At 33.9% G+C, this 25,571-nt stretch overlaps 1 protein-coding gene and 1 long non-coding RNA gene across 8 annotated transcripts; one reads left to right on the top strand and one right to left on the bottom strand.

The window, feature by feature from the left end:
• The first annotated feature begins 455 nt into the window (after positions 1–455).
• On the top strand, positions 456–25,306 carry LOC126736281 (protein DEK-like). Of its 7 annotated transcripts, none has more exons than XM_050440563.1 (11): positions 456–835; positions 1,329–1,565; positions 2,454–2,685; positions 7,610–7,782; positions 9,845–10,078; positions 10,143–10,311; positions 10,451–10,540; positions 17,291–17,457; positions 20,746–20,873; positions 21,905–22,184; positions 24,982–25,306. In XM_050440563.1, exons 1-11 carry the CDS (start codon positions 782–784, stop codon positions 24,994–24,996), a joined length of 1,779 nt encoding a protein of 592 aa, XP_050296520.1. In that variant the 5' UTR covers positions 456–781; the 3' UTR covers positions 24,997–25,306. The 7 variants fall into 7 exon arrangements, with proteins under 7 accessions (XP_050296520.1, XP_050296522.1, XP_050296517.1 ...); XM_050440565.1 differs by having other exon boundaries at positions 10,143–10,323; positions 10,475–10,540; XM_050440560.1 differs by having other exon boundaries at positions 457–835; positions 17,270–17,457.
• LOC126736282 (uncharacterized) lies at positions 4,238–5,777 on the bottom strand. The gene is made up of 3 exons (XR_007660649.1): positions 5,280–5,777; positions 4,996–5,209; positions 4,238–4,362 (listed from the first exon to the last, which is right to left on the bottom strand). It is a non-coding gene; the product is annotated as an uncharacterized LOC126736282 (long non-coding RNA).
• Positions 25,307–25,571: the final 265 nt, after the last annotated feature.

Raw genomic sequence — 25,571 nt, 5'->3', positions numbered from 1 at the left:
CAACACTGAAAATGTTCAGTCAGGGTAACCAACGTTAAAAAAATACAATCACTATAAAAGTGGCGGCCCCCAGGCGGCGGTTATTTTACCAGTTCAGATCTTTGAATAAAGAATTCAATCAAACAAAACTTGTTTTCTTTATTCAAAGGTTCAGATACATTTATCGGTTCGTGTCACTATGGTGTCAACTCTACAATGTTGCCAACAGAATATATTCTAGGGAAATTTTAATTAATTTATCTGTTAACGGTAACACGTGTACAATTTACTTATAATTAGCTTTAAATATCTTTTGAAATAGTTCGACCAGAAGTCGAGGATTTAGAGGAAATTAATGCTCCACTATAGAAGGTACCTTTGGCAACACTGTCGACCTAATACATTCAAGGAAATTTATTTTTACCTTACCTCATGCTGGCAACACTGACGTTACAGTATAGCAAACCCTTAAGATAAAACAAGTTACTAAATTCGAGAATAAATTTCGCATTTCTTGTGTAGCGCAGGGCCGTAACGCGTATTATTCAATTAGCATCTAATTTTATATAACACCCGACTATGGTGCTCCACTAATAAATAATTCCACATTAAAAAAACGTGCATTCGGACATAAGTAAATAACCCCGATCGCATCCCCAGTGTCCCAGCGGACCAGCCAATTACACCAGACCCGACAACGACTTTGTTGACATCGACTTCGCTTGGTCCGCCGCAATTCCGTATCGCTTCTTACGCTTCCCATTGGTCCGCCATTATTCTAGAGCGTATAGACGCGGTATACATGACATTTGCGATGTCTACTGAAGGTGATTCCGTAAAAAGTGCTTTGTCAGAAGTAAGTAAATCATTTTAGAGTCGTTTTAATAAGAAAATTACGTGGGGCCACGTCCCGGCGCCCCTCTCGCTTTTTATTTCGCGAAAATCGGTCGCGGTTACGTCGAGAAACTCGAATGTTTGTTTGGCACGAAAGCAATATGGCGTGTTGATGCCCGAAAAAGCGGGAAAACGTTTTTACCCTCTAACTATACCATTTGGGGGTAATATGGGGTGATTTTCGGATTCCACGACCCCGAATCACCCCCGGGGGGGCATTTTTCATTTTCGGTTACTAAAAGTTGCTGATGTACAGCCTTTTGAAATAGAGCTTGGGACCCCCTTTAAGGGAGTGTTTACTTTTTGCCTTTCACCGATTTGACTTTGCCTAATAAACTCATTATGATGCCTATAACACATTTTCAATGTAATAACCCTCCAGGACGCTCCTGAGGGAACTTTTTTAAACTAAAAAAAAACTGGGGTTATCTGATACATATCTGATCGTTCCGTAGGCAAATGACAAAAGTGCAGCAGAAAACCACACAGATGAGTCCTCACAGGACTCGATGGATGCAAAAGAGGAGTCTGACCCAAAGAAACCAGCTGAGAACAATGTGAACTCGGCAGGTAAGGACGAGAAGGTGCAAGAGGAAAGCACCGAGGGAGAAGGAGAATCGGAACATGAGTCTGAAACTTCTGAGAAAAAGGAGGACGGTGAGAATGCCGAGAAAAAAGGAGGAAGTAAAGAGGTAAGGGGTATTAAGTTATTTATTTTAATGGACTTTAAAAATGTTTGTATTGTGTATCAATTTAATGGCATGAAATTAGATACATCTAAGCACATAATACATCTTAGCCAAAATAGACCTAGGGTCACAGTGGGAAACACAAGGTGCCCCACTCACAACAAAACCAAGTGCCATTTTCTCAAAGAAGAAAAACAATTTGATTTTTGAGTCTGTCTATTGTGGACTTACAATTGATCACTCGCTATCTTTTGTAGAACACATTGATAAAATTATATTCAAGGCTCTAAACAAATATATTGTTCCTTAATTGGACTTATTATTGGGTACTATTCCTCTGTATGGAATCCCGCTTATACTTGTCACATTCGCAGAATTGAACAGGTACATGGAAAGTTATTACATTTTATGGCATGCCCCCGGAGGGTTTTCATTATGACTATGGACCGTTGATGAGTCCTTTTCTCTGCTCACTCTGAAGGATATAAGGGATGAAGTTAATTTAAAAATGTTTTTTCAACTTATGAACTCTCTAGTAGATAGTCCTCTACTGTTGGCTTCCATAGGACTTACTGTTCTAACAAAGGAAACAACAATATGTTCAAATGTTTAATCAACCCTATAGGCAGACTGGGCTTAAATTCTTTATTTTAAGATCCTCTAAATTAGCAAATTCTTGTCCTACTAATATTGACATCTTCAAGATGTCTTACAAGTCATTTGTGAGTTTGATTAGGAGTGTTCCTTGAAAAATAACGATTTAGTTGATGTTTAGTTTTGGTAAATATAAAGTATAGTGATTATACTGTTAGTTGGAAATTTATTAAAGATAGATATTAAAGATAATTTATTAAATAGAAATTTATAAAAGATAATAAATGTGTTTTTAAGGAGAATGACACAAAAAATAAAAAAGAAGACATTGAGGTAAAAGAGGAAGATAAAGAGGCAAAATCTGAGGAGGGTGACAACAAATCAGCAGCAGAAGAAGAAGAAGAAGTAAAGAAAACTGATGATAAACCGGAGAAAGCTGTAAAGAAAGAGAAGCCCAAAAAGGAGAAAAAGGCTAGCAAAGAAAAGGAAGAAAAGAGCAGCAATGCCAGTGAAAAGGATGACGAAGAAGGTAATGTTTATTAATTTTGATATACATTTGCTCCTATTTTATAAATACAACTAATAACTAACCAAATATACTTAAAAATAAAGAAACTTTGTGTTATATTAGGTGATTTTAATATATGTGGTTTGAGTGTACAGAATTGAACCTATTGCAAATATTTGAAAAAAAGCTAAAAGTCATAGATTGCATAAAAATAGTAAATCAATAATTGATTATGTATTAGCAAAAATAGATTTTAGTACATAATGCACCTAATGATGAAGAAGTATGTCAATAACAAGAGAGAAAAATTGTTATCGACTGATTTAGATAAATAATTATGCTATAATTGAAAAATGTAGCACTCTAGTGAGTAGAGTCAAATTTAGAATTAATGCCTTATTATTACATTGCTCTGCACACATTTACAACAAATAACAGTGAATCTTGGTGAATTAAAATCAAAAGGTATATCAAAACTATAATATTCCTGTGAAAAAATTTATTTATTTATTTATTTATTAGGACAGGATGGTCATTATGGAAAATGCAAATAATTGAGTAAAAAAATCAAGAGTCAAATGGCTATGAGGTGAAAAATAAAAGCGTTTATGAAAGTGGCAATGAAAAACCATCAGAACCAATGTTATGGCAACAAATAGGGAAAATTTTAGTAACAATTTATTTGAAATAAACAACTTAATAAGTAATTGGTGAATTGATAGTATTAAATGAATTGATAGTATTAAAGGGATATTTTTATTTTTGAAGTGTACTGTTTGTCATCATTATTCCATGAATAATTTAATTCAGATATTATATGCAGTTTATTATGTTCAGTGACCCCTCTATAAATGTAAAAAATAAATCTGTGCCATGGTAACATTATGAATTACATACATACATACTAAAGCTAGAGAAAGAGACTCTTGAAGGGAAAATTTATAATGGATAGAGAAAGTAATAGATAATTTTTTTGAGTGAAAGAAAAATAGCATGGTCAATCTTCTACTTTACATGAATTGAAAATTGAAAAAAAAAATAATAGTAAGCAACTGGAATCTTGAGTACTTTTAAAATTATAGGCATTCATAGAAATACCGAAAAAAATTGACACCCCCTGTTGATCTTTTTAGTACTGCGGCTACAAATTTTTGAATTTCTTAACGATTGTTATTTTAATGTAACCCTGAATAACTCGCGATAAATTACAAAACTGTTCACATTTTTACGAAATTATCAGATTTTTGCGTGACTTGTGTTGTAAATTGTGTCTTTTGACCATTATTTCCCAAATTTAACGTAACTGTTCTGGAAAAGAAAATTACTTCTCACTGTTTGGCAAGTGATTTCAAAAGTTGGCGTGGCGTATCTAATCGAGATTTCAAAATGGTAAGATATTTGCTGCAATAGGTAGGTGTGTATTTTTATTTTTTTTTAGTACATAGTCAAATGTACGCCGCTGCTCTAAACTAAGTTAATTTTATAGTCAAAATAAATAATAAAACAAAATCAAAGTAAATGAAACAAAACTTTATTAGAGTTACAATAAATACACAAATTGTCTGCCCTCATTCCTGATACACATTCTAATCCTTTGTGGCGTTAACTTTACAGTGTTACTATTTTGCCAAGAGTTTGCAGACGGTAGCTCAGAATTATTGGAGGCTTGGGATTGTTCGAAGGTTCACTTATGACTGGCTAATAAAAAATATAAGCTTGATTATAACTATTAAATAAGAGGGCGCCACTTAGTTTTTTTTTTTTTATAAATGAAAGAAAACTAAGAAAAACACTTGGTATATAGGTTTAAATTAACAATTAAATGACCCTGGATAAAGTAGATTTAGAGGCAAAAAAAAATATCTAAACAATACAACCAAATTATATTTACATCAAAGATATGTATACACCTCATTTTCTAATCTGTTAAATGTTAATAATTTATTATGAATTAAAATATGAATAATGTTGATATGATTAAATAAAAGAAGTTTGTCAAAAGTAACATTTAAATTATGATTAAGCTACTAGGTAGATTTCAGCACTTGAAAAATAAATTGCAATTATTAAAGTTTTTTAGTAAATATTTGTATTACGCAGGGGAAAGTTCATGAACCTTTTTACCTAAGGCATATCAGCCTTAACCGAGTTATATCTACTTAACTACCAAAAAAGGTACTGAAAAATACTGAACAAAAAAATAACTAAAATTATAGATAGGAAATTGACATATTAAATTATGATATTGATTTTAAAGATATATTAATAAAAATTTAAATATGTGAGACAAATCTCTAGTTAATAATATTTAAATAAATGGAATAAACTGACCTGTATATTCCTCCAAGAAATGAACGGCTAGCCTTCAAAATCGAGGCTGTGAATGTATGCCATTTGTAGCTTAGCTATCTGGACTGGGAATCTCTAATACTAGCCCTAACTCTGGCTCCAGCTCCACAGCTTATAGCAATTTCTCGGGGAAATCAAAATCCTGCAGCCATCAACAATTGAAGACGAATAAAGAGGAAAACGGAAAAGTAAAACCCTAAAACAACGGTTGCCATTGTATTCACTGTCGATAAAAATGAATGGCGTTCAAAATGGGACACACTCACCTTGCTAAGTTTCATTATCTATCCATCAAAATCTCGGGCATCCTGCACCAGAATTATGAAATAAACAGTTCCCTAAAGGAACAAGATTAAGGACTATAAATTATAAACCATATTGGCCACTTCCTGCTTCACACATTTCGGAAATAAAAAACTGGCCTTTTACGTGCGCTTCTACCTGCGACACGGGAACAAGTCCTCGAAAAATGGATGCAGTACCGACTAAATAAGTTACGACCCCACCTCTCGCCTGAGCTGTCAATGTCATTCCAATCAGAGAAAACATCAATCAAGACCAACCAGAAGAGTGACGGACCGTCAACAGAAAGCATGAATAATTAAACCAGGAGAGTGATGCGTTACAGTAGTAATGTGTCATTGACAGTGTGAACTTAAAGACATATCGATAAAAGAAGTTGACTGAAATTATTAATATAATTATTGAAATTTATGAAATATCAATGGAGCGTTAGTGAAAATAAGGAATAGCAAAGTAAAACGCTACACCTTTTTAGAAAAGATCGCGTTATTAATCTTCCATTGTTGATCTGTGCAGCGCCTGCTGGTTTTTTGTGGCGCAGTTCAGCTACCTCTTCTATAGGTTTGTTGTAGACTTTGTCTTTTATTGCTCCCCAATAAAAGAAATCCAAATGATTTAAATCGGGTGAACGTGGCGGCCACGCGATTGTTTCACCACGCCCTATCCACCTGTTCGGTTATTCTCTGTCCAGAAATTCCCTTACTGGACGAGCTTAGTGGACCGGGCAGCCGTATGTTGAAACCACATGTTTCGGTAAATATTAAGTGGCACATCTTCTAGTAAGTCTGGTAAATGATTTTCCAAGAAATCTAGGTAAACTTCGGCGTTCAAATTTTCCGGCAACTCGAATGGTCTAATAACTCTACCATTAAGTATTTCTGTCCACATGTTTACTTTAAACTGGTATTGTGATGACCGGTCCTCTCGCTGTAAATGTGGATTTTCCACATGCCACTTATTCATGTTAGTTGTGGAGATTTATGTATCGATCCTTCTTTAAAGTCGGTTTATCGGACCATGAAATTCTTTCCATGAATTTCTCTGTCTTTGCAACATTATTTGACAAAATTCAAGTTTTGCCGGGTAGTCTCGAGGTAATAAACTTTGTACTCGTTGTACGTGGTACTGGTTTCTTTTCAATATTCGATGTGCCGAACTTTTATAGACATAGAGATAATCGGATTACGTGCAACTTCTTGTAAGACTTCGGCTTCGTAGGACAAGCGCGGTCTGCCTGCAGCACCCATTTGATTTGGGAATCGGCCCTCTAGAAGTAATCGATGCACATTTAGAAATACTCTGTAATCTGGATAACGCTCTTCATTTGGGTGCCTTTGACGATACATTCTCCATAGATGAGATGCATGTTAGCATATTCCCGAGCAGTATAACGATCTGGCATGGTTTCGTTTACTAATTACACAATCACACAGGTATCGATAGTCCAGAAAAGAGCCAAAATCCATATCAAGTCCAATAATCTTTTATTTCATTTATTTTGAATGTAAAATTAACTTAGCCTAGAATAGTTGACTATGTACTAAAAAAAATAAAAATACGCACCTATTGAAGCAATAATCTAGCAAGTATCTTACCATTTTGAAATCTAGATTAGATACGCCATGCCAACTTTTGAAATCACTTGCCAAGCAGTGAAGTAGTTAGTCAAATTTGGGAAATGATGGTCAAAAGACACAATTTTCAACACAAGTCGCGCAAAAATCTGATAATTTTGTAAAAATGTGAACAGTTGTGTTTGAATTTTGTTTTGTAATTTATCGAAAGGTTATTTAGGGTTACATTAAAAAAAATTGTTAAGAAATTCTAAAATTTGTAGCCACAGTACTAAAAAGGTCAACAGGGTGTGTGAATTTTTTCGGAATTTCTATGAATGCCTATAATTTTAAAAGTACTCAAGATAGATTTTTTTGAATATTTTTTTTTGAATCCCTGAGTACCTGGTCTATTGCCCTTTGTCGGCTTATCGTTGACTTTTGGGAAAGTATAAAAAGTATGAATGCACAGAATCTTCCACAAAATGAAAATGTCAAAATATTTTTTTTAAATGTGAACCATTAGAATATTTTCCTGTTATCTCTTGTCAAGAATCAAATTAAATAATAAAAAACCTAAAATTAAAAAAAGATTGTAGGGAGTACCTAAATTGTTCCTTTTTGAAAAATACTGTGAATAGCACAGGACATGTTCTGCTACATTTTGTAAACAGAGTTGCATTTCACTTTGCGTAACTTTTCCTTTGGTTTTACAAAAATTGACAATGACATTTTTATAGAGGAGGACCAGGAGGAAGAGGAGGAGGAAGAAGTTGAGGAAGAAGAAGAAGAGAATAAAAAAGGAAAAAAGAAAAAGGGTGTCCCCCTGCTGGATCAGCCGTTGGAGACCAGCGGCAAGAGAGAGAGGAAGAATGTCCAGAGATATGACGAACCTGAAGCAAAAAAAGAGCCGGTAAGTCTAGAGTATATCGATAAAAGTTTATTGTGCAAACGGCAAGATCATTATAACACTTTGTGTATAATCAATCACCCTGCTGTCATATTTCCTAGTCTGAACTGGAACATTTTAATTCTGAATCGATATTTCCATAAAACCTTGACAAAGTCGAAGCCTACTCAAATTGTAGAGTTTACTGGGAAATCCTTTCTTGACCTTATTAAGATAGAGCCAAAAAAAGGTTTACAAATTATTATTCAAATTGAAAAGTGCTCTATTATAAGAAGAGATCAAATTATAAAAATGTCAATAATATAGAATAAGGGTAGTGTACTTCTTAAATCGAAAAATATTAAACTCCATTAAAACGTACGTCTATAAGGTATCGCAGTTCTAACCCTAAATGTCCAATACAACCTCCTACCGAAATGGAAAAAGATCATGCAACAAATAACCAAGATATTAGCTTGAACGCCCTATATATAAAAGTAGCTTAACATAAATACAAATAAATGGTTTTTACATTACATTACATTTTTAAGATTGGGAAAAGTTGAATGATGAATTAATAAAAAATTGACTGAAAATTTCCAGAGGAAAATGGTTATACAATTTTGTTCCTTAATAAATAATCCCTACAGTAGTAAGATTATATAATGCAAGAGTTAGAGCTCACCTTGAAAATGCCTCTCAAATATAGATGCCCTTAGCATCTGTGCACATACCCCCCCGCATCGATTTTTTTCACCAAAAAAATTTTTTTTTTAAATCGAACTAACTATACCAGCGTCTTCTTTAGACCACCTACATTACGAAAATACCGGGTTATAATGAGATTCGAGCAGAACTAACTGAATGACAGCACTTTGAAAATTCGGAAAAAGCCATTTTTCGACCTCGTTTTTGAGGCCAAAAATGGGCTCCAAAAATGCGATACCTCAGCTATTATCAGAGCTACGACCTTGCGGATGGTCTCGTTGGATTCAGAAAAACAAAACTAAGACAAAACCGTTGGAATTTTCCAGATCGGTTTGGTAAAAGCCGAGATATCGACCTCCAAAGTTTGGGTTTTTTCGTTTTTCGGGTATACCCCCCCGTATCGATTTTTTTCATCAAAATTTTTTTTTTTCGAAATCGAACTAACTATACCAGCGTTTTCTTTAAACCATCTACATTACGAAAATACCGGGTTATAACGAGATTCGAGCAAAACTAACTGAATGACAGCACTTTGAAAATTCGGAAAAAGTCATTTTTTGACCTCGTTTTTGAGGCCAAAAATGGGCTCCAAAAATGCGATATCTCACCTACTATCATCATAATATCATTACATTTGCTAAGTTTTTGGCCTTCAGGCAGGATGGAATATATCCGGTTAGAGGGTTTGATCATCGGCAACTATTGGGACGCTTCAATCTACATCCACTACATCTCAGAAGAATGATCTTCTCTGTAAAATTCCTGCATGGGTTACTGAATGGATTCATTGATAGTCCTATACTTCTTTCTGCTGTACGTTTCATGGTGCCTAGGCTTAATGCTAGACATCCCCTAACATTCTTTCTGCCAAGACCTCATACTAACATCCTGTTGAAATCGCCACTATATACAATATGCGCTATATTTAATCGGATCTGTCACATGTGCGATATAAATTTCTCTCCGGTTCATGTGATTGTCGATATCTTGGTGGATCATTACTCTTGGGATTAAGACCCATGTGCTTAAGTTATAGTTAGTAGGTATATTGCTTGTATATTTGTTGAATATGTGATTATCTTGTTAAACTTTTATAATTGGGTTTTTATATCATATTAATAGTTATTTGTTCTAATTTTTTGGATAACTTTTGAGATTGTGACTTTACTTTACTTTTTTTCTTTTCATTCTTTTAGGTTTGTTTGTAACTGTTTCCTGTTATTGGGCAAGTTGCCTGTTGGAAATAAAGGCTTATTATTATATTATTATAATATTGCGATGAATTTGCAATGCAAATGCATTGATGCAATAACAAAACGTCATTTCCTTTAAAAAATCACTATCGATCTGCGAAAATACCTAAAATACAACTTTCCAGGGTAAAATTGAATTCGAAGAAGGTAAAGGCACAAAACTGGGCGAAATCCCGCGAGTAGAGGCGGCCATCTCCCGAAGCCGGGGCGACGACCTGAAGTTCCTGCACAAATTCCTCTTCGATCAGCCGGGGCAGAAGTTGACTTACAAGAAAAACATCCGACTATTCTGCGGGTTTGGCTTCGAAAACGACTCGGACGAGTTCAAAACCAAGCAGGAGAATTTGAAGAAACAGGACGTAAGAAATTATTGAAACGAAAAAAAATATATTTAATTAATTATGGATTACACCTAATGTGCAGATGAAGAGCCTTAAAATAATGTGCGAGATCCTGGATTTGGGCAAGACGGGCAACAAGGACGAAATCTCCGATCGGATATTGGAGTTTCTGATGGAACCGAAGGATTCCGGTAAACCGGTGGGCACCGGCAGGCCTAAAAGGGCTTCGGCGGTCAGGGCTAACAATAGAGGTACTAAAATAGGTATTTTTTTTTTTTTTTTGAGGAAATAAACAATAAATGAAAAATAGGCGTGTAACGTACAGTGGGGTTATTCGGTATGATGATGGTGGGTGTGAGCAATGGTAAAAATGTGGGCTTTGTATTTTAGGTTTAATACAATCTTTGTCTCTAGGGTATTCGTCTCACGATGACTACAGCAGTGACGAGAAACAAACGTCTAGGGCTAGACGGGATAAAGGTATTGAAGAGTCCATTTTTTCCCGCTTTTAGTTTGCTTGTAGTTTGGTAGTTTTCTGGCGAGCATAATATGTAGAAAATGCTGTTTGTTATTTTAGCTTAATAGATTAGGTTAGGAGTTGATGTGTGCAGAGTCTACAGAAGTATTTCATTATACTCATTTTTATTTTTTTTGTGTTTCAGCATCATTTGAGCCTTTACAAACTTTCAACAATTTTTTTTATTTAATGTTTTATAAATTTTTTGAGCAAAAATGAAATAGGTATTTAATCAATTTGATAGAAAAATGGGTATGTAAACTTTTAAACATTTGATTTGAGTTGTAACGATTTTTTATTAAAAAAAAATACCTTCCACAAAAAAAATCTTTTAAAATCTTATGCATTTCTTGAAAAATGCTAAAATAGGTGTCTAATCAGTCTAATCGAAGAGCATGTATACAAATTTTGAAAAATGTATTTTCAGTATTTTTTTTGATTTCTTTCTTGGACAACTTTTTTTTCAAAAATTTTTGAAAAGCGCTGTACTAGTTACCTATCTATTCAATTTAATTGAAGGATTTGTATAGAAATTCTCAAAAACGTATTTTTAGTGGTTTTTAAGTTACAGCTATTTCTTAGATTTTTCATAAAATAAATGAACTTCTTTTAGATATTTTCGCTTTAAAATTTAATTTTTTTTTTTAAACCGTGAAATAGATGTCTAAACAATTTAATTTAACAATTTTTATACAAATTTTCAAAAATGTATTTTTTGCTGTTTTTGAGTTATACCAATTTTTTTGAATTTTTCATTTAAAAAAAAAGGTCTTTGTTCTATTTTTTTTTTTGAAAAATGCTGAATAACGTGTTTGGTCAATTTAATTGAAGAATATGTACAGTAGTGGCCATAATTATAGCAACAAGTACATTTTTCCTTCAAATTATGTGGTAGATTAGAAAAAAAACTGGTATATATTATGATGTATTTTTTACAAAGCTTTTTATTTATGTTTATTTTTTTGTTACTTTATAAAAGAAATAAAAAATGGGAATTTTTTTTAGGAAACGGGTTGGACAAAATTATAGCAACACATTTTAGAAAAATCAATTTATTTATTCTCCAAAGTCAAAATAAGATTACAATACAATAATATTCTTTAGTATTTAGTATAGTACCCTTTAGCCCTTATAACAGCAATGCATCTTTTTGGCATGAATAAAATAAGTTTGTTTATAACATCATGATCGATTGACAACCAAGTATCCTGAAGAGCTTCGAAAAGTTCTCCAGCATTTTTGAAATTCCTGGTTCTACACCTGTTATCCACAATTTCCCAAAGATTTTCTATTGGATTTAAATCCGGAGATTGGGAGGGCCACTTCATAACATTAATTTTTTCATCATGGAGAAACTCTTTTATTAGCCTTGAAGAATGTTTTGGATCATTGTCATGTTGAAATTGATATAACAGCGGCATATTTTCTTCAGAATAGGGTAACATAACATTCTTTAATATATCCTTGCACATAAATCCCTTCTATTCTGTGAAGAGGTCCCATACCATACCCCGAAAAACAGCCCCACACTAAAACTGAACCACCACCATGCTTAACTGTAGGAGAAGTGTACCGAGGATTAAATCTTTTGCCTACAGGACGTCGAACGTATGCAGCACCATCACTTTTAAATAAATTGAATTTTGATTCATCGCTAAAAATAACTCTGCGCCACTGATCAATAGTCCAGCCCTGGTGTTCTCGAGCAAATTCAAGTCAGGCCTTCACGTTCTTCTTGGAAAGAAGAGGCTTTTTTGCTGGGATCGGAACACCCACTGCCATCCAAAAGCCCTTTAATTTTTGAAGAGGACGAAAATGGGTTTTGCCTGGAAATCCGAACAATCATTTTGTCACTTTTTTTTGAAGTTTTCCGGGGATGTCCCGAATTTTTTTTGGGTACTACCAGCCCTGTGTTATTGTATCTTTTCACTATACGTGATACAACTGATCTGTGAAGAGCAAAATTTTTTGCAATGGATGACTGTTTGATGCCTGACTTATACTGATTAATTATAAGTTGCCTCACTTCAACAGACGCGGTTTTACCACGACTCATACTGTTATTTAAATAAGTTAATAACTACCAAGAAATCACAATATAAATTGTTTCAATATTGCACTTCAACAGATTGAAAGAGCACTAAATTTCAAATGTTGCTATAATTATGACCAGGTGAAATATTTGCAATTATAAATATTTATTGTCAGCAAAAAAACAGGTAGGCTTTTTTTATTTGAATGAGAAATTTTGTTTAAATATTAAGAGGCCATCTAAACCAGTGGCGTACTTTTACGATTAAAACCTACATATAATAGTTATTATTAAATATTAGTAAAATTCAGATTTGTTGCTATAATTTTGGCCACTACTGTATATAAATTTAAAAAAATATATTTCCGTAATTTTTGAGGGGAGTTTTTTGGATTTTTCATTTGAAAAACGTTGAAATAGCTGTCCAATCAATTTAATTGTAGAATATATAATATATACATATTTTCAAAAATTTATTTTGCGTGGGAAAAACGCCGAAATAGGTGTCCGATTAAAGATATTTACATACTAATTTTTAAAATTTGATTTCTACTGGTTTTTGAGTAATATTTGAAATTTTTTAAAAAATCGTTTTTTTCCTTCGCATTTTCCAAAAAATAAATTTTTTTCTTTCAGAAAACAGTGGAATACGCGTTCAATCAAACCGGTCAATAATATATTTAAGTATTAAACAAACTTTTGTAATAGTTAAATTAAATTCATAGGTCTTTTGTTTGAGACTTAAATTTCGTAAAAAAAATTAATACCTTTTTTAAAAATAATTTTTTTTTCTCTCAAAAGCCCGTATAAATTTTCATAAGACACTGGAAACGTGCATTTAAATGTTCATTCTTTTCTCTAGAAAATTGATAAGTTAACAAAAGGAAACTATTGCAAACAAAATATTAATAATCAAAATTCCAATGCAGTAATTATAATGACGAGTATAAGGTCTATTTTTTTGTACTTAAGTCAACAGCGCGTTTTTATTAAATTACTACCTGGACACTATCTTTTATTTATTTATGATTCTCTTTACAAACACTGAGCAGACAGTAATTACATGTAAAGGCAGCAACAAAAATTATATTAAAACCTTAAAATACTACAAAATACAACGAAAAATAAAATTAAAATAAAAATATAACATGGTTTGTAATAAAAAAATATATAGGTGGATACCACTGTATCTATAAATCTATATTATACCTATATCTATTTTTAAGTCAGCCTTAGATCTGCAGAAGACACATTAAATAAATCCACATGAACTTAATTAAGGAACTGGTTCGTAATTTCCATCACATTATTCATTGGAGACACACTATCAGAAATAACACAAAAAAAATTGTGTGGATTCCTGATATCTTAATTACAATCCGTATATTAAAAGAGCAGGGGTAAATGTTGACCGATTGATTGAGTTTGCTTCGCTTGATTGGTGTTTTGATTCACGAATGTCATCCGTAACCGTCTGTATAAAAACACCATAAATCATACTGTTTTTAATAGGGTGCCGAATTCTCCGGAACATTTTCCTAAATAACTGCCTGTGCTATCATAGAAATTGGTAATGGAAATTGTTAGATTTTAAGGAAACATTTGTTCGTTTATTTTAAGCAGCCAAACCTGTTTTTAATAATAAAGATTAATAGCAATAAGATTTCATAATAACTGGACAGTCTACTTTGAATATCTACCTGGTTTCTCCACGGTTTAAAGGCTTACCCGAGAGGCTAGAGGGGACTCTAAGCTTCTTTAATTATTTAGAGTGGCGCCCAAGGCATGTCAACTTTTCTCCTATAACTATACAAAGAAATAGTAACGGATACCCTGCGACGTCAAAAGTTAGAGGGTGCACTTACACTACCGCTCAAAAGTAATTGCCCACATATGACTGTTTTAAAGTTATAACTAAAAATAATAAACCCATCAGTTATTCTTATGAAACGGTTTATTTATCACAAAATGAATATAAACAATTCATTTTTCAATTAATTAAATTTAAGAAAATCAAATTTTGGATTCATCTACATGTCCGCCTCGATTTTTAATAACGGCTTCACAGAGTTTCGGTAGTCTTCTAATTAATTTGTCCAAAGTTTCTTGAGGTATTTTGTGCCACTCTTCTTGGATGATCCTCCACAAGTCTTCTTTTGATGTGGGGCATGATTTTCGCACTTGTCTATCCAGTTCATCCCACAGTAATTCGATAGGATTGAGGTCCGGTGATTGTGGGGGCTATACCATAACTTTCAGAAGATGTTGATTGACCTAAATATTGCTTGCACAATTTCGACGTGTGCTTGGGGTCATTGTCATGTTGAAAGATGAAGTTTTCCCCAATTATTCGAGTACCAGAAGGAAGTACATGGTCACTTAAAATTGTTTTGTAACCCTCTTTTCGAAGAATTCCATCTATTCTAATTAGATCCTCGAATTTCGACTCGTCACTCCAGAGAACTTTCTTCCAATGGTCCATTCTTTGTGTGATTGGGCCCACTCAAGTCTTTTCTTCTTATTAACATCCTTCAGTAGCGGTTTTGATACAGCTAAACGTCGCCGTTTTATTGTCGAAACACTGACCGCTTTTTTACGCTCCTTGTTGATTTTTGCTGTGATTTCAAAGGCGGTAAGGCGTCTATTGCGTTTGCTTGTACGAGGGTTGTCTTTTAAGTTTTGCATATGCAGCTGGAATAAAACAAAAAATAACTTTTAACGACTTTATTGTTTTTCAAAGTATTCTCCACGAAATTTAATGCACTTTTGCATGCGCTCAAACCAGTTGTCAAAGCTGTTATTCCACTCGTTTGTGGGTACTGTCAAAATTGCATTTTTAAAGGCGTTAACTGCTTCCTCTGGCGTCTGAAACCTCTGACCACGCAGTTCATTCTTGATTTTTGGAAAAGTATAGAAATCGTTGGGACTTAGGTCGGGACTGTACGGAGGATGATCCAATAATTCGACGTTTTGATAAGTTAAGAATTCAATAGTTTTCCGGGCTGTGTGCGAACTTGCATTGTCTTGGTGGAGGATGATTCGTCGTTGTGGGTTCGCTTTTCGAAGCTCAGCGATGACTTTCGGCAAACAAATGGTAATGTACCAATCGGCAGTAACAGTTCGTTGATTCTCCAGAGGAATTGTTGCAACATGACCTGCTTTTGAGACAACTGTTGCAACCATCTTTTTGGATACACTTCGAGAACGAATGACTTTTGTTGGCTTTTCTTCATCTTGAAATACCCATACAGACGACTGACGTTTATTTTCAGGTTCATATGAGTAAATCCATGATTCATTACCACTGACAATGCTGTACACATTTTTAGAGTTTCCTGCCTCAAAGCGGTCTAGAGTTGTTTGACACCACATCACCCTAGCTTCTTTCTGTTCTTCAGTTAACAGATGCGGTATCCAGCGGGAAACTAATTTTCTTACCCGTAATTCTTCATGCAACATTTTTTGAATTGAGGTCTTTGAAATCGCCAATGAAGCCTCAATCTCACGATATGTCACATGTCGATCTTCCGTGATAAGCATACGCACAGCATCGATGTTTTCTTGGGTGACAGCCGTTTTTGGTGCACCTGATCTTGGATCGTCGCTAAGACTAACCCGTCCACGCTTGAATTCTGCATAACAACGAGAAACTGTCGACTGATGTGGTGCTTCATTACCGAAAACAGAAATCAACTCAGCACAGCATTCTTGTTGAGATAATTGCCTTCGAAAATTGTAAAAAATGATGGCCCGAAAATGTTCTCTGTTTAATTCCATGGTATGCGCAATTTGCTACCTTTAAAAATTCACTGTAGCTGTAAAACTATATGTATCGCACTGACGTTTTGAATTTAAGAAAAGTAAAGTTTGACTAATGACATTTGATTAGTGACGCCCTCTATGTTTCTATATGCAAAACCTAAAAGACATCCCTCGTAATTATATTATAATATTTAAATCCTCCTTTGAACTTGTTGCCTTTGGCATTCCCGATCGAGGTTTGTTGCTAATAGTCCCTTCTCTGGTGAATTTCCTAACATTATAATCGACAGTCCGCCTTGGAATTCCCAAATCCGTCGAAATTTGACGGTTAGGTTAGTCTTTCCATCAGCCTTATGAAGTCCAATGATAATACCTTTTGTTTCTACCGATAACTCTTTTGTGTTATCCATTTTAAATAATGTTGAAAAACCAGCAAACGGTGACAATCGTCAATAAGCAAGCGAAATTATTTACCAATGTTACACAAAATCAATTCTTGAAGACCAAACACCTTTAAATGTTTCAAATTTCATCGGAAACGAGCTGTAAACAGATTAGTTTTTTAGAAGTGCCTATTTTCACTACATTGTTTGTTATTTGCAAAACTATTTTTTAATTACTCAGTGTTTTTCAACGAACCATAGTTGAGGTGTGCTATTTAAGCATATATGCAATTTACAAAAGAGATACAATCTAAATATAGGTATAAAGATAAGATTTTTGTATCTAATTTAAAATGTTAAAAAGAATACATGGTGGGCAAATACTTTTGAGCGGTAGTGTACGTCGAGTACGTAACGTCATTCCGTTTAGGTCGATTTGCCTCTGTCACGTCGTCAAACTTTCTCCTCACATAAAAAACAATAAAACAAAGAAAATCGTGTTGCTGATATTGCAGGTAAACGTTCGAACCTAAAAGACGACAGTTCGAGCGACGAGGAATTCAAGCCGCCCGGCGAGTCGGACGCGAGCGACGAGAAACCGCGTTCCGCGAGCAAACGTAAACGCGGCCGCCCGAAGAAACAGGGCGGATCCTCCGAGGAGGACGAGGTCAGCATCAGCGGGGCCTCATCTGACGAAAGCGAAGTAAGTAGCCAACTCAAATTTATCAATTTGTTTACCAATTGAAGGTTAAATCACTCCCTAAAACTCATTTATACAATGCACTAACAGTATTTACCAACACAAATAGATTTTTAAAATCTGTGCGTGTTGATTATCTACCTATTCTAGTTCATTTCTTCTTATATTTAAAGTTACATCTCATCTTATAAATGAGTCGCCTAGATGCAAATCCCGACAAGTCACATTTTTTCCGAAACCTTTATCAGAATTATCAGGATACATAATAAAATAGCAAAATATATAAGTGTAAAATAGAGCCTCTACATTTGACTTGATGATCTTATTGTGCAATTTAACTTTATAAAAATCATATTAAATTTTTCTTCTTAGGCTTCGATAACTTTTATATTTATTTAAAATTTCAATATTGTTAGGATTTTGAGTGCATTATTTTTTCATAAGATTCCTTTCCCTAATTGATTTTAAGAGACCGTCAATGATCCAGTAAACACTCCATAGTAGGAGAGAGTTCCCTTGAACCGGACATTTTTATTGGAATGGCTCTAGCGGCTAAACGATTCATTTAGGAATTGAAATATTTATATCAACGCTTGTCAGAAAATCAGGCTTTATATTTCTACACTTAAAAGTTATAAAAAGAAAAGTCAAGATGTTTAAATTTTATTTTTCTTATTGTTTACCAAGTGTCCGATTCATGAACAGGTTTCTATGAAACGGACGGTTGTTCCCATGAAATGGACACTAGACGATTTTTATACGGCTTTCATAATTAACTGATTACAATACAGTATAAAAATTTAAAAACATTTGTAACAGAAAAAATTTAACTTTCCCAGAACTGCACAAGAATTGTGAGCCCATTTCGTGCAAAGTTTGCACTGGAACCTTGACAGATTGGTCAAACTGAATTTTCCTTTTCTTCTTCTCGATCACATGAATCATTTTTATTCTTTTCCACCATTTCTTCACACAATCCTTCTAGGTTAGCAGGTATCGGAGACTCATCGTGTAGTGATATTTCCGAGGATATATCACTATCAGAATCGTAATCATTTTTAGCAACTTTTGGTAACTTTATATTCATTTTAGTTTTCTTTGCTGATACTTTTGCTTTTTGAGAGCCTATATTTGTTTTTCGTTTCTTCGCCTTTTCCTCAAATGCTCTCAAAAGTTCATCTTTTTCGGGAGTGTCAGTTATAACAACACTTTTTCCTTTTTTTCTTTTACTTCGGACTGATTTCCGTGGCATTGCTTTTGGATAGGGTCTAAGAACTTCAGGTGAGCTCGACCTTGTAATGTAATTGTGATCGATTTAAGTTCCCCACACTTTTAGAACAGCAAGGTCTAGAATGGTCAGAGCTAGTTGAGGGGCTAAATTCCAAACAGGTGCTGTTAAACTTCGAGGTCTGCCCACAGGAATTTGAAGTGTTCGAGTTAGAAGTTGACTGAGAAACTATGTTCAATCCTCCAACTTCAGATAAATCATTGGACTTCTTGTTCTTGGATTTCTTTGTTGCAAGGATTTTACCTGTCGGTTACAGATGATGCCAGAAAGTCGTCTTTAGTAAATATTGATGAATTAAATGGATATATTCCTGTTTTCAGAAAGCTCTTACAAATATTGAAAAAGATTCACTATATGCAACATTAACAAATCCTGCAACTTCGTATAGACTAACGGTTTTGCCAGGCTTTGAGACAAGCCAATTATTTAATGCCACTTTGTACCTTGCCTTAAAAGGGCCGTAAACTGTCACATCAAGTGGTTGCATACGGTGACTGCAGTGGGGAGGGAGTGTTAAAATGATTATATTATTTTCCCTTGCAAAATTAATTACTTGTATATTCACATGAGTAATGTGGTTATCCATAATAATCAAAGCTTTATCTTCACTCGTGGGTTAAACATGGTTAACAAAATTCTTTAGAGACTCTACAAATATTTCTTCTGTAATCCACCCAGATGGATTTGCAAACCCTTTAGACCCTGTCGGTGCATCTTTAAGCATAATGTCCTTAAAATAAACCCGAGGAAACACGAATACAGGTGTTCTACACGAATACAGGGTTGACAAGCGTTCCTCTTTCGGCAGATGCAATTTGACCAACCTGTTTGGAACCCCTTACTGCTATAACTTTTGGTGATTTTGTAACTGTCATACAACCGGTTTCATCCAGGTTCCAAATCATGTTGGCTGAAAATCCATATTTCTTGTACAACCTTACGTTTGAGGTGCCTACATTTGATTTATTAAAACTAGATGCTCTGCTTAAAGACGTATTTTCCGGCTGACGGAGCGACAAATCCTTGTTGCGTTTCATAAACCCATGAAGCCAGTGAATTCCAGCTTTAGAATTTTTTTTCCATTGTGATGGAATAGATATGTTGTTCGCCAATGCAAACTGGTATGCAAGCTCTCTTGTTTGCGTGGTAGTTAAGCCATGACACATTTTCGATGTTGTTTTAAAGTAAGAAACTAATAATTGTTCCTGTTCTGCCGAAAAAGTTTTTCTGTTTCCAATATTGCGGTTGTAAACAAATTCATTGCCAGGCGCATTTTTCGCTTTTTTTACAAGTACAGCTAATAAAGACTTTGAAATGCCGAAGTTTTTAGCTGCACTCCGAATCGACAAATCTTGGTTTACAACTGCATCTACAGCTTCACGAATTTCTTCGTCAGTCTTTCTTGTTCGCTTTGACATAATAAGCCAAGCCTAAAAGAAAAAAATCGGTCAACTATTTTACCCATAACTTTATTCCTTGTTTCCATGAATCGGACGTCCGATTCATGGATATCGTTGGTGAACTTAGTGGACTATTTATTTAGTGAACCCGTATTTTTACTTTTATGGTTTAAAATATAAATGAGATCAACATACCTGGGTGAAACTAGACCTAGTAAGCAAACAACCAACACAAAAATCTTTCGTATATCTTGAAAAATAGCCAGTCTAAATAAATTCTTAAAACAGGTAAATATTTACTTTGCTTGCCACAAATATTTCACTGAGTGTACTAATACCAAACGATAACCACCACGCGTTATACGGTCAACTAATATACAGTAAGCATTAGAAATAGGTAGATATGTAACCAAACATGCATAAACCGATGTGTCCGTTTCATGGGTTGTCCACTTCAAGGGAACTCTCCCCTACCATGTATACATAGCCATACCATAGATCTAAGAAGGTATAGCATTATAAATGCTAATTCTATTACAAAATATAACATATATGTATTGAATAATAAAATATCGTTTGTAATTTGCTCATCTCCGGTTGTAGGACGCACCATCCTCGAAACGAAGGAAATCCGTAACGAAAAACAGCCGAGGTAGGACGGCCAAGACGCCCTCGAAGAAGGGCAGACCGGCAAGGGCGGCGGCCACGCCCCGTAGCGCCAAAGGAAAACGGTGAGTCGGTTAATACTTTTCAATTCACTGTTTGGCAATAGTTAGTTATCGGTTGAAGTTTCCGGATTTGGTCCTTTGATTCCGGACACTCATATATTCTTTATTCCTAATTAGAGACGAGTGTTCTATCGGGTTTAAGAGAATGGCGGACATCCTTCCAGGAACCTACAAAATAGAATTTCCGTTTCTTTCTTTAAGTTTAAATGGTTAAGGGTCGACGAGTAGTGGAAATCTTTCTTTGAAAAAAATTCACGGAAAAAATTACAAAAATTGAAATATTTTGAAAACTTGTGTATGGATTTTAGTTTCATATGAATGCAGGTGAATTTCTTTGTCAAAAAGGTTTCCTTGTATATGCAACCATTTTGATTGAATGGTTAGTGAAGGGATTGTAAAAACCTTGATATTGTCAAATGGTTTACAACAATCTTAAGATTTAAATAAGTCATGTACGATTTTTTTGAGGAAGAATCTCTTTGAGAAAGACGGATAGAAAATTTCTATATATTTATCATTAAAATATTTCCTTTACAATCAATCTGTAATTAAATGTGGTGTAATTCCATATATTATCCATAGAAAAAGAAGCAGAGACATCCCACCAATTTTAAATCACATAAGACACAAAAAGTGTAATTTATTTTACTCTGCACTTTTTTTTTCAGATTTTTCAAATAAATTTCTTTGGAAATGTTCTGAATTTTTTAATTAACTCTGCGACATTCTAATGTTAACCATCGAATTTGGTCCTCCATGTACTTAAGTATATTGAATCAAAATTTAGTTCCTCTAAGAAATCCCTTAATATGTATTTAGTTTTCTCCATAAATGGAAGGAAAACGTCCAAATGTGGCAACCCCTGTGAAATAATACAAAAAACCGCAATTATCGGCAACCGGGTTTTTTTTTTAACCTTTTTAATCGGAATTTCTTTGCTCCCCCATGGAAATGACTACATACACGAAATTTCCCTCAGAACTAATTAAGTAAAACTTATTGTGTTTTTTTTTTTTTTTTTTGTTGGTTCATAGGGGTCGTAAAGCCAAAGACGTGTCCTCCGAGGAAGAAGAGGAGGAGGAAGAGAAGGCGGGCAACGAGGGCAGCTCCTCAGAGGACGAACCCTTAGTCAAGAAGAAAAAGGGCAGCGAACCACCGACCGACGACGAGATCAAGTCGTTTATCAAGAGCGTGCTAGAGGGCGCCAACTTGGAGGAGATCACTATGAAGACTGTCTGTCAAAGGGTGTACGACAACTATCCGGACTTTGACCTTACCGCTAGGAAAAATTTTATTAAATCCACAGTTAAATCTGTAAGTATATCGACTTATCCGAATTCAGGAAATGTGTAAATTGAATTTTAACTTGTATAGATCTCACATTATCACGGGATAAAATAATTTTTTATCCATGGATTCATGAGATTTTTTTTAATGAGAGCTTAAGAGGGTTTTAACGAACAAAAACCAAGTTGATCTGAGGATTGGAAGTTGACTTATGGCGCAGGTTATCTCAAACTGTCATTTATTTCATTCAGATAAAATTTTCAACATTGTTGATAAAAAAAATTCTATTGAATGGATTTTCATGATTTTTTCGATGGAAAATTTTAAGACAAAAATCATTTGGATCTGAAGTTGACCTATGACCCAAATTACCCCAAACTGTCTCCTCTTGGACATGATTTTGAAAAAGGTGACTAAATAAACTCCTAATGCATGGATTTGCTTCATTTTCTTCTCTATTGAGTCCTATATTAGGAAAAATAAATTATGGTCAGTAGGAGAAAATTGAACCTCTAGTTCAAATCCATTTTATTTCACATTATACAGCGGAAGAATATCGTGAAAACCTATTAAATATAAGCAGATTTCTCGTATGTATGGGAAATTAAATTTTTGGAATTAGATGACGACAAATTGGAATGTTCACTTTTATTTGGAGGGACGAGTACTTGAGATATTATTCCAGGCACTCAAGGTGACGCTTTTTGAAAGTTTTTTTTTTCATTTGATATTTTCCTCAATCAGCAGGAATTTATCTCTCCTATGGTTTGCACCGAAAGAATAATAAAACGGAAATATTAATTATAAGATAATTTATTTCTGGAAGAGCAGAAAATGCCATCAAATGCTTGAGAGAGATTAAAAATTACTCTGAAATATTGGAGAGCGTGATAAAAAAAAATCCAATTCCATTAGGTCCAAAAAATTAGCCTGGAGCGCGTTGAAAGATATGAAGAATTACATACATTGGTCAATTAATTTATATGGTTTTCAGACAGTACTAACTGTCACACGATACGTGTTCCAACGTTATTTAGGATTCAGTGGTTTTTTTTCTGGTGAATTTTAATTGAAATTTTGACTTGTTTTTCTTTTTCCAAGAAAAGCTACTCAGGTTTTCAAGTTTTTCCCTCACTCTATGAGAAATTTTTAAGTTTTCCAATAATATTTTCTGAAAATTTATATTCTATATCATAAGTTTTAGACATTTCAAGCTAGCTGCAGGTCTATTTCGAACATTAACGTAATTTTTTAGATCTCTCCCGGGCATTTGATGCCATTTTAAGTCGACATTTATGTCCTAATAAAAGATATAGACATTTTAGATATATCTGTGCGATATTTTAAGCAATTTTTCCTCTTGGTATCTTAGAAATTTTAGGTCGCTTTTAATTTTTAGTCCAGGCATTTAGAGTATTTATTATTGAAATGTTTATTATTGAAATTATTATAGAGACTTTGAAATATATTACACATATGGACGTTCAAAATATCTAAGTTTATTAATGTCATTTTCTCCAAACTTTTGAAGGAATTTTCAAATTTTTTCTTCCTGGCATTTTAGGTCTTTTTAATTTTCTTCCAAATGTTTGAATTAGATGATTATTTCCAGGAAAGGTCCCAGATTTTTAAAGAAACTTTAGGGGATTTTTTCCAGGTCTCATTCCAGACTCTTGAAGCCATATCTTCCTCGCTCATTTGAAGTAAATTTTTGATTATTCAGGTGAATTCTTAAATGTTTCAGGCATTTAAAAATGATGAATTTTTCCAAAAATTTAAAAGAACTTTCTCTAAAAGATTCCACACTTTTGAATCAATTTTCAATTTTGTTATTCATTCATTTAAAATCAATGATTAATTCTGGGAATTTAAAGTAAATGTAAATAATAAACACACAAAAAGGATTCCTGGAGCTTTTGAGGGATTCTTCAGATGTTTTCACATGAATTGGGCATCTCTTGAGGAGGCATTTAATTGCTGAAACGTCATTTTTTCACTTGGAACTACTTCATCGGGAAACATTTCCAGGCATAACTTTGGAACCATACAAGAGAATCATTCATCATTCTTTCGCCCAAATGAAAAGAGCTTCCTGAGGGCAGATTTCATGTATGAAACGTCTTGTACTGTTAAAGTTACAGGCACTTTAGTAAAAAGCAAAAATGTCTTCAAGGTATATTTAAGGCAAAAAGGAATTGGCCAGGGTGTCTTTTGAAATAAATGTAGGTCCTTAGTCGAGGCTTTAATTTAAAAATGCCAAGAATTCTTGAAATAATTAATTTCCATTGGAGGTCTACCTGAAAAGGTGCTTTGCCCCCTACAAAAACTGAGGTTATGTACTTCATTCTCAAAAATTATACGAAAATACACTTAATATCATGCTTAAGTTAACCTTACACAACAGTAAGGGATATATTTAACAAAAAATTAAAGTATTTTAAGGATACAATTAAGAACTTACATATGACAAAGTATATGTAGTAGAAGAATGACAAAATATCACTGTTTGTCATTAACAGATATCCTAGACTAACTTTGGTACAAGTTTTGCAAGTCTGAGTTGAACCCGTAGTTACAATTCTTGAAAAAAATCCTCTAAAAGGCAAAAATTATTTGGCAAGTAATGCTCGCTTCATGTCTTCATTTTTTTGTGACCCACTCTGTCTAGGTAAAATTATTTTTAGTTAATACAACTTTGCTAGAGAACTTTTCACTTTAACTCATATAGTTTGGGAGATATCTTTGCCCTGACGTATAAAAAATTGTATGTCAGTCATATGCATAACTACGTCTGTATTCCTAATTTCACTCTTTTTTTTTCCAGCTTATATCAACGTGAATAAACCAACAACCATCCGTACCATTTTTTTTTTTTTAATTTAAAAGAACTACGTTGGACATTTGTCGGTACAATTGTCGTGTTTCGCGATGTTTCTTTCGTTACTTGTCTAAGTGAATGTTCTTTTAAGGTAATTAGATATACATACTTTTCGTAGTAGAGCCTTGTTGTAAAAAAAAATAGTTTAAAATGTTCACATATTATACTTATATTTGTTTCGACGGCTCGGGCGGAGCTCGGGTTGTTATTGTATTTTTTTTTTAATTTTATGTAAAAATATGATTATATTAATATTAATCTTTCCTAAGTATGTTGTTAGTTGTTTTATTTTGTACCCCGTTTGCCTAAAGGTATATTTGTTTATCTTTGGCTTAGATTTACAGGGATATCTGTGTTTTATGCAATTTTTTTCTGGTGCTGAATGAAAGGTTTGAATGTTCAGTACCATGATAGTTTTTTTTCCCGATAATTTAAATATACAGGGTGTTTCATAATTAATGAAACAAACTTGGAGGGCTTGTAGAGGGCCTCAAAATAAGCAGGTTTGCACCATAAGTCCCTAACTGAAAATTACA

The sequence above is a fragment of the Anthonomus grandis genome, chromosome 5, assembly GCF_022605725.1.
Source record: "Anthonomus grandis grandis chromosome 5, icAntGran1.3, whole genome shotgun sequence".
NCBI classification, from domain to species: Eukaryota; Metazoa; Arthropoda; class Insecta; order Coleoptera; family Curculionidae; genus Anthonomus; species Anthonomus grandis.
Note: the sequence above shows the minus strand (reverse complement) of the source record. Positions and strands in the feature narration are given on the sequence as shown.

Bases quoted from the DNA above. Each gene is read 5' to 3' on its own strand.
- LOC126736281 (XM_050440560.1), top strand. From the start codon at position 782: ATGACATTTGCGATGTCTACTGAAGGTGATTCCGTAAAAAGTGCTTTG. The intron at 836-1,328 runs GTAAGTAAATCA...ATCGTTCCGTAG, and splicing joins TAAAAAGTGCTTTGTCAGAA to GCAAATGACAAAAGTGCAGC. The intron at 10,079-10,142 runs GTAAGAAATTAT...CCTAATGTGCAG, and splicing joins AGAATTTGAAGAAACAGGAC to ATGAAGAGCCTTAAAATAAT.